Below are 10,332 nucleotides of genomic sequence, written 5' to 3' on the forward strand. Positions count from 1 at the left end.
ACGATGGTATATGGCTTACCAGCTATACCATATTCAAAGTGGCAGGTATCACCCACAAAACATACTATCATCCAAGTAAACAACCCCATAACGTAGATGATCACGGGCATTGAGGCAAACAAAAATGTTCTTTGGATTCACAGACAAAGGGACACCACCTGCAAGAACATTCATCAATTATGATGATCTAATAGGGTATAGCAATAAATAGCAATTTTTTTTTTTACTGTTTTACCTATGTCATAACATATGCAACCTTTACAAGCCTACTAAAGACACAAGCGAAATACCTATGGTATATGGCTTTATGCCCTTTTACCACAAAAAGTATACACTTTGCTCTAAACGCGAGTTTATAATATCATATAACATCCATAGTAACTTGACTGAAAATCACGCAACTAGAAAGCAAGAAATTAGGGATTAAATGTTTTACAGATAGCATAGATCAAAAATGCAACACACTGACACCAACTATTGTAGATTGAACTGAGAAAGTAGCTCAACAAGATGCATTAAACCTCGATATCAAAAAAACCATTACATTGATCAGATATCACACTAACAATTAGTCAATTATAAATTTAACATAAATCCACAAAAAAATTTATTTCAAGGACATTAAAAGGTTTGAGTAATTGAGTATTCACTAGGCCAATAAGTTTTCTACGGAGTGTGTATCTATCCAAAACCACCTGTGCAAAAAGTGTACCCCAACCAGTACCCGTTTTAAATTGTGAATATCCACATTTTGAGGTGCAATTGAGTTGAGTCCACTTAAAAGACGCGAATTTGATCTCCATACACATAAAAAAATTGGAATGACTTTAAATTAAACCATACAAATAATACTATAGATGTTTCTTAACAAATATAACACTTAAAGACATCTTATAATCTTAAGCGCACATATAAACTAAAACAATCATTCAAAGTTCACCGTTCATGAAGATAGTATTTCCGTGGTGATGTATAATGGTAATGGATACCTCAATCATTTTATTAGTTAAATGCAATATCGAAGGGAGGTAGGGGTCATACTGAAGGTCATGACAGAGCATAAATGATGCATCAAACACTTGGTATGAAAGTGTACAATGCATGGTGACGAAAAATATAATAATGCTAATAGCATCTGGAGTGTGCTTCAAAGGCTGGTTTGTGTTGCCTCTGTTTGCTTCATTTGGAAGGAGAGGAATTTAACACTTTTTCAGAACGTCGGGAGAGACCATGGTAACAAGCTCTCAAGCAGATTATTGACGTTCTGAAAATTAAATTGATATGTTTTAAAAAAACAAAGCAAAAGCATATATGGGAAATAGACGTGAGGAATGAATGGGTAAAGAAATAACAAGCTCATGATATGATGGCCATTTTAATGTATGGCCTGCTGAGCTTGTTTCTCATGAGACTGGATAAGGAAATCAGATGGACTCATAAACCGGGTGAACAGTATTTTGGGCACAAAGAGAAGGGGTAGTGGATGGAGGATGATTCTCATTTTAGGGGAACGAGTCATATGCCCACGCAATGCAGCGACGATGGTGGTGGCGACGTGTGGCCGCGGCGATGGTGTCGAAAGCGGTAGCGGTGACGGGTGGTGGAGGCGGCAATGATGGTGCATGTTAAAGTAATTGATGTTAAAGGTGGTAGTTATTTTAAGGGTTGAGGGGTTTATATTGTAAATTATTTCATTAAGGGTATTATATGTATATTAGGTAGAGATGTTTGAATTAGTGAATAAAAAAGGTGGTTATTTTTGGTAGTTCAAAGTTGTAATTTGAGAAAAGAGGGAGAGGTTGATGCTTTATATAGTAGTATATATGAATGCTTATTTTGCTAGAACAGAAGCACTGGAGGAATGGAAAGGCAATGCTGCAAAGAAACACTTCTATAGGAAGTATGTTTGGTATATAATGGCATTCAAGGTTTAAAATAGAAAATCAAAGCATGAAAATTGGCTTCAGTTATGAATCAAATGAACTAGAGATTCCAACCATTAAAACTTAATTGTACAATAATAACTTCAAAATCTTAACTAAAAAAAAGAACGAAGAATCCAAATCCTACATTCAGTACTATCTACTCTAGTCTGCTCGACTAACCCCGGAAAATAGACAACAGCAATACTAGTATACTACCCAGAAATAGTTCAAAAAAAAAAAGGAATACTACCCAGAAAGGACAAATTCAATGTTGCATATACATAATCCTCATATAGATGTTGGGGAATGAGCACACTGACATGATGATACTCATTATTCCTAATGAAAGTCTATATACTCAATAACAAAAGGATGAAAACCATTGGTATCAAAACAACTTTTTCTCACTCTCCTTTGTTTCCATTCTATTGATTATACAGTATCAAACCACATTTAGTATTCTCGAATTCATATAGTTAACCTCCATTTGAATCTTTTTCAGCTCCAAAAGTAAAAATATGTAAGGAAAAAAAGCGAGAGATCAAACATTTGTTTTATAAGGACAAAAAAAATGAGCATCAAATGTGTACAAAATTTGAACACAATGGATAACCTATATGGTTGCAAATCTATTGCCTACAATACGAGAGAAAAAAATGAGCTTTTACTTCCATGCCACCATCGGGAATTGTCCAGTAAAGATGTGGATAATCTCGAATTTGCTGCATTTCGTTTGAGTAAAGATGTGGATAATCTCAAATTTGAGCTGAGAGAATACCCCCCCAACAAAAAAAAAAAAAAACCTCAACCATTTGCCGTTCCCTCCCAAAAATTGTGCATTTCGTCTGAGTGGCCAACTATAGATTGCGCCCAAAGCCCAAAACTTTAAGACAGTGTAATATGAATTGGCAGGGTCAGATATACAAACCTGGAATGATTAGGAAAAGGGGGACGAGGCACCGTCATGGCTGCTGCGAAGTTCAGCTTACCCTGCCAAGATCTGGCCCAACTTAACCAATAAAACGCCCAAACCTCCTTTCCTACCAGATCAATTTGAGCTAGAAGATCTCGTTTTAAGCACCTATAAAATCCAATCAACCTTTAATAACTCATGAATGAAAGTAAAAGATGACTTAAAAGAAAAATAAATAAAAGAAGTGAACTGGGGTTTAGAGAAAAGTGAAATATTGTAAAAAAGGGACGAGTTAGGATAATATATTTTGAGACTCAGATAGAGATATAAACAATCAAACAAAGATGACTAATCGCCATGGCTGCAATGCTATCGGTAGCAATGTGATCAAGTGACTAGTTACTTTCATCACATCACCTTCCAAATAAGTTTGCCCAGCCAAGAAAAGGATTATTTCAAGCTTTGTTCGACTCCTCAAACTCGATGAGATCATCATCACAGTCTCGTAGTAAAGGAACGGATAGTGCAAAAATGACCAAATCACAGGGACAACATTTGTAATTAACTCTAATATATGGACTTAAATCCATTATTTAGATCCTTTCTGAAATTAATTGCTTACTTCACCTGGGTAGATATCGTTCACCATGAAAAGCAAAGAAGTTTACCTTCTTTTTTTTAAACTCGAGAATGCAACGTAATGTAATGTAGTGTAATTTAAAGTTAGAAGGCTCAGATCTGCAAGAATTTGGTAGCAATATTGTGGATCAGGCACCGCCATGACTGCAAACACAATAAAAGTTTAGGTGTTTGCCCTGCCAAGATACGGGCTGAATTTCACCTGGGAACAAGAACAGGTATCATATGTCCTGTTCAGAAAAAGAATCAAATGCAGAATAATATCATCATCGCCTTCACAGTTATATGATGAATAAGGCGCCAGATTCCAGATCATGTTTATCAGCAAACAGTCAACAATACTGAGACTCGGGACAACACATTATAACTTGGGAGTCATAGGCTCAGATAGTCTGATCTGCCAATATGCGTATATGTGTGTGTGTGTGTGTGTGTGTGAAACCGTAAATAAGGGGATCAGAAACACCAACATGGGCTGCAAACACCAACAATTCGGATAGTGGTTTGCCCCGCCAAGATATGGCCCGAAGTTCATCCCAAAATTTGAAATTCCATAACAATATGGGCTTAGATTGGATGCAGTTAACTGCATCATTTCTCGATGAAGTTACCTTGAAAAACAAGGGGGCATTTTTGTAATATATCTATCATCTATATGATATGTGTGTGTGATTGCATCTATGAACTTTGCAGTCAACTGCATATTCGATTTTCCAATATATACCTACAGGAAAAAAAAAAGACGCTAACATGCAGAAAGATATGTATCATCATCATCATCGCACCTTTCACATTTAGTTTTCATTACTAAAAGCAAGCTATTATAATAAGTTTAACCAAACAACCCTTTCAAAAGGATATATAAATCATTTCATATATCTTTCTGCTTATTAATTTTAAAAGGGTTGATGATCATTTTGAATAAATGGGAGGAAGGAACGAAATCATGAGCTCAAACATCATTAAGCATCATCCATACCATAAAGATAGGTAGATACATAGATACACAGATGATTAGCAAAGAGAGATAACACGGCAACCACCCTATTTGAAATCTACCTTCTCTCTTTAGCCTTAGGTTCTTTCTATCTTTTTCAAGCATATTGATTGTCCCCCATTATCTTCTCTTGAAAGACTTTGTGTGATTCATGACTCCAGGTCTACTATTAAATTCTTGAGGATGCAGGTCTATACCCAAAGTATAAGCTAATATACATCAGATATAGAACCCACATTCTTTCAAGACATGTTATGTATACATTTAATATACATTCAGATATAAAATTCACATTCTTTACGACCTTAGTTGAACAGGATCTGTTCTATAGGCTCGTACCTCTGAATTCACATTCTTTTCTGAATCCGAGAATGCAGCATAATGTAATGTAATTTAAAGTCAGAAAGCTCAGTCTGCAAGAATTTGGTAGCGATAAAGTGGATCAGACACCGCCATGGCTGCAAACACAATAACAGGTTTGGTGTTTGCCCTGCCAAGATTTGGCCGAAATTTTCCAGAAAAAGGTATCAAATGCAGAAAGATATCATCATCGCCTTAACAGTTTTATGGTATATAAGGTACCAGACTCCAGACCAATGTTTATCAGTTAACATAACAGGGAAAGTGAAATCATTGGCTCAGAAATGAAACATGTATTATGCAGCGGTAAACAACAGATCATAAATAAAATAAGATAAAACCATGTGGGGGAAGGAAGAAAATCATGAGCTCAAACATCATTCAGCATCATCCATTAAGATAGATAGATAGATGAAACCATTGGATAATAGCCCAGTGTCCACCAGCCGCCACTTTCCAGGGGAGGTCTTGGGTTCGAGTCTTGCCAAAGGCAAACCTGAGATAACCAGGAGATTATTAAGTGGTTGGGATTAACCTGGAGTGTGGCTGGGGGATTAGTGGGGTACCAATTGGTAAATGGAATCAAGGGTTTCCATCCAATTACCCCTTTTTTTTAGATAGATGATTGGCAAAAGAGAGATGATGTGGCAACCACCCTTTTTAAAAGCTACCTTCTCTCTTTCGCCTAAGCTTCCTTCTATTTTTCCCAGCATATGGATTGTCCCCCATTTATTTACAAGTTAATATGTATGTGGCCATCTTCTTTATGACTCCAAGTCTACTATTAAATTCTTGAGGATGCAGGACTAAACCCAAAGTATAATCAAATATACATTCGGATATAGAAATAATAGAATTCACATTGTTAAAAGATTTCAAGACATGTTATATAAACATTTAATATACATTTAGATATAGATATCACAAAGTAGCATGGTTGAATTAAGTTGTTAACACCCATGCTTTCGGAGACAAAGGACAAGGGTTCAATCCTCACCCCATGCTAAGGCCGGAGGTCCTTTCTATCATTTAAATAGAACCTGGAGCAGCCTCCCTTCCTAGGTAGAGGTAAGGTTGTCTACATCTCAACTTACCCCCTATACCGTCAAGGTATTTTGGGACCCAAAACCCGTGGAGGACGGCATTGGGGGTTACAATCTTTTTATAAAAAATCCACATTCTTTACGACTTTACTCGAACAGGATCTGTTCTATAGGCTCGTACCTCTGAATTCACATTCTTTTCTGAACCCAAAAATGCAGCATAATGTAATGTTATTTAAAGTTAGAAAGCTCAGATCTGCAAGAATTTGGTTGCGATGAAGTGGATCAGGCACCGCCATGGCTGCAAACACAGTAAAAGTTTAGGTGTTTGCCCTGCCAAGATACAAGCCGTATTTCACCCAAGATCACGCATCATGTCCTTTTCAGAAAAAAGTATCAAATACAGAAAAGTATCATCATCGCCTTCACAGTTTCATGGTAAATAAGGTGCCAGACTCAAAACCATGTTTATCATTTAACATGACAGGGAAAGTGAAATCATTGGCTCAGAAATGAAACATGTATAATAAAGAGGTAAACAACAGATCATAAATAGAAAAAGATAAAACCATGTACGAGGCTCAGATAGATAGATATGTGCCAATGGGGTTGGTAACCCATTGGTAAGATCTTTGACCTTGAGAAGATCCACCAGGTTTCGAGTCTCACTTCTCACATGTATGTGGGTGGATTATTGGAGGGTTTTCTAGAAGTCTTGGTTTAATCCCAACCATTCCTGTGACTTAGGAGTAGGAGTAGGATAGTATGTTGTTCTAAAAGAAAGATAGATATATAAACAATGAGACAAAGAAGATCAATCCGCCATGGCTGCAAACTTACTCACTGGTTGCAATGAGAAAGCACACTTAACCATCCAAACGAGTGAGTTACCCTGCCAAGATACAGATAATCTCAACTTCACTCCAATTCACTCAAACTTTTCGAAATTCATCATTATTTAAAACCATAAGAGTAAGATTCCAGCACTTTATAATAATTATGTGGGACTTAAAACCATAAGGAACCATTCATGTAATTTACTCTGATAAGAACATGGATTTTGCTAATGAGGCTGTCAATAACATCTTTTAAAAAACTGTATATTCCATATAAAAATCAATATCAAACTTTGTAAGTAGAGGGGGGCAAGAAAACAAGTTTCTTTACAATCTCTAATGAAATTAATAGCCTCAATTTGTTTGGTATGTAGCCACAATTTTTTCAAGGATAAAGCCTTAGGCCGGAGGTATTTCTGAAGCAGTCTCTCTACCTTTGGATAGGGGTAAGACTGTCTACATCATACCTCCCCATACCCTACTAATGCCGGGATTGCATACCGTTGTTGTTATAATTCGTTTCGTATGAGGTGTTGACATCACATATAACTAGTCTTTAGTTCCGGGAGGACATAAAATGAGGCATTCCATGTTAAGGTTACCCAAGAAAGCAGTAAATATAATGTTCAATATAATCATATAACAAGCATTATAAACTTTTTTGATCACAAGCAAAACAAATCATAGTGACTCGAGATCCAGATAACACACTTACAATAATAAAGCAAGCTTTTCCGATATGGGCAACTCTCTTTTATTAATAAAAATAAAATAATAAAGAAGAAATAAAGATCATAATTTGGGGATCATATATTAGGCTCAGATCTGCATATATATGCGAAAACGGAATAAAGGGGATCAGAAATACCGCCATGGCTGCAAACACCAACACTATAATAATTACTAATACGGGGGTGTTTGCCCCGCCAAGATACGGCCCGAATTTCAACCCAAAATCCGAAATCTTATCTTAATATGCCCGGAAAAAAAAATGCAGAAAGATATGTATCATCATCATCATCATCGCCTTTCAGATATATTAATTTATAGAGGTTTTACTGTATAGTAAAAAAAAAAAAAAGCAAAGCTATTAAATAAAATAAGCTATAACAAACACCCCATTCTCCGAAAGGTAAATAATCAATCAATCATACCATAATTAATCATTTTCCTGTTAAAAAAAAGGGTTGTTGATTATTATGTTAAAATGGGGGGATATCATGAGCTCAAACATCATTCATTCATTCAATCCAGATGGATGGATGGATGGATGGATGGATACAGATAGAATGATGGGCAAAAGAGAGAGAGAGTAACGTGGCAACCACCCTTTTTGAAACCTACTTTTCTCTCTCTCTCTTTCGCCGGAGCTTCTTTCTATTTTCTCCGGGCATATCAATTCTCCCCAGTTTCAGCAACTAACTTCATTTCAATGTAAACATAATACCAGTGGTTCAACTTAATTAAAATTTTAAAATTATAAAATATAATATAAAATTTTATGTAATTTTATTTTTAAAATATTATAATTTGATATAAATCTAATAATATAACTAACACAATAATTATATAAGTTAATAAATCAATTAAATAAATTAAAAGACATTTTATTTGTAATATTATATAAGAGAGAATTTTTATTCTTTAAATAAATGATCAATATTTTCATTAAATATGTAAAGGGTTATTTTCTTTAAATAAATGATTAATATTTTCATTAAGCATGTAAGGTGTTATTTCCTATTTTATTTATATATGACATCATAATTAGATAAAAAGTTTTTTAAGATGAAATATGGATTTGTCACATCAAAAATTTTCTAAAAATACTTATAAAAAACAATCTTCTTTTATTATATATATAGATTTACAAAAATGATTAAGAGACCTAAATAATAAGCCTAAAAAATAACCTAACCACTTAACTAATGACACCTGTGAAGCTTATTTTAACTTTTTATATAGTATTCCTTTTATACCCTTGATTTATAATTAAGTAAATAAGAATTTATGTTCTATAAAGTAGTAAATAACAATTTGATAAATTTTTCTCTCTTCTTTATCATAATACCATTGACCCTAAAGATTAAAGTTACCATCATATCTACTACTTGATCGATTCCAACGTTGATACAAGGGGCGGGTGTGTAATTAAATGAAACGAATTAAGAAAAAAACAGTTAGCTTTTTTCCATTCCAACAATCATACAACCATGGGTGTTATGATTAAAGTAATCGGTTTGTATAAATGTGTAAAATATGTAATTGGGTTTTCTATGGATATTGGGAATTTGTTGCAGATTTGAAAGAGAAATTGACGGTTGAGTCTCGTTATTAATAGTACTGTAGAAATTTGTGGAGAGTGGAGACATGGAGAAATATGGATGGTGTTTATTGGTGTTTTGGGGTTGAGTGTGGTGGTGGACTGGTGGGCAGGAAGGAGAAGCCGAGAGGGATATAAAGTTGCAAAAATAGATAGTAAATTGTTAAGTAATTTTATGGAGGGTTTTATTGGAAATAAATTATATAAGATTTTAATTTTGGAATGACAGCATAATATATTGGTTAGGTCTTTTTGTAGGCCTATTTATTAGGCATCTCTATCAGCACTCTAATATTTAGTATGTTTAATCCATACGTTTTTTTTTTTGAAGTATACTAGTTAATCAACCCGAGTTGATTGATAACACTTTGTAAATAGACCGAATGATATCTTGGTAGCTTTAAAATATGTTATCATATTAAAATGTATAATAACAACGTTAAATAAGTTGAAAAGTTGTGATAAGTTATTATGTAAAAAACGAAATTACACGGAAACAATAGTTGTGTAGTTGTGGACACACGTCAAAACACATTCGGTTGACAAAAAAGAAAAAAATAAAACATTATTCATGAAGAAAAAAAACACTATAGTTTTCGACCTACTATAACAAAAAAATAAAATAAAATAAAATAAGATGACTAAAATCTTACATAATAATGTGGACATTTAATAAAAATCTATATTAATGATACATATTAAATAAAATAAAAGATATTTTGAATATTAAATAAAAAATATGATGATGTCATAATTAAATTAAAAGGATGTGTGGTAATACAACTTTTAAAAAATTTTATGTCATCACAATCTTTCTTTATTAATATAATAGATTTTAAAAATTCTATTATTTTCTAAATACCGTGTATAAGTAAAATTATCATTATTATTTTTTTAAGTTAGATTTCTATTCAGACATGTTGATACCAATTTCCAACCTTTTTCTTATAAAAATTCCTTCAGATGAGAAACCCAAGACCCAAACCCGTGACCTTAGAAAAAAACTCACTCTGAGGCTACATAATGGATTTAAAAAATACCTCTGGCTAACCTATGTTGGTTAATTAAAATTATTATTTAAATGATAGACATACCCAACCTAATGGAACTAAACTCTTATTATGATTTTTGTTACCAAAAGTATATTGCCAAGCCCTTAGGGCTTTTTTAATGTGTATAAAAAGCTTGTATCTTTATATATTAAAGGTTTATCTTTGAATTTTATTGTAAGTATATAACTATTTAATAAACCATAACAAAAGCTCTTAAATTTTCTTTTAACAAAACCCATATAAA

At 33.6% G+C, this 10,332-nt stretch overlaps 1 protein-coding gene across 2 annotated transcripts; it reads right to left on the minus strand.

Annotated features, from left to right (window-relative positions):
* LOC122602009 lies at positions 1 to 7,953 on the minus strand. 2 transcript variants are annotated; one of them, XR_006324139.1, is made up of 3 exons: positions 7,868 to 7,953; positions 2,854 to 3,006; positions 1 to 158 (listed from the first exon to the last, which is right to left on the minus strand). XR_006324139.1 is itself a non-coding variant. In XM_043774747.1 (3 exons), exons 1-3 carry the CDS (start codon positions 3,617 to 3,619, stop codon positions 101 to 103), a joined length of 324 nt encoding a protein of 107 aa, XP_043630682.1. In that variant the 5' UTR covers positions 3,620 to 6,262; the 3' UTR covers positions 1 to 100. The 2 variants fall into 2 exon arrangements, 1 of the variants encoding a protein (XP_043630682.1); XM_043774747.1 differs by lacking the exon at positions 7,868 to 7,953 and adding an exon at positions 3,507 to 6,262.
* Positions 7,954 to 10,332: the final 2,379 nt, after the last annotated feature.

Source organism: Erigeron canadensis, chromosome 5 (genome assembly GCF_010389155.1).
Source record: "Erigeron canadensis isolate Cc75 chromosome 5, C_canadensis_v1, whole genome shotgun sequence".
NCBI classification, from domain to species: Eukaryota; Viridiplantae; Streptophyta; class Magnoliopsida; order Asterales; family Asteraceae; genus Erigeron; species Erigeron canadensis.

Coding starts and splice junctions, on each gene's coding strand:
- LOC122602009 (XM_043774747.1), bottom strand. CDS start 3,619: ATGGCGGTGCCTGATCCACAATATTGCTACCAAATTCTTGCAGATCTG. Junction 3,007..3,506: donor TCGAGTTTAAAAAAAAGAAG/GTAAACTTCTTT, acceptor TGGATTTTATAG/GTGCTTAAAACGAGATCTTC. Junction 159..2,853: donor CCTTTTCCTAATCATTCCAG/GTTTGTATATCT, acceptor ATGTTCTTGCAG/GTGGTGTCCCTTTGTCTGTG.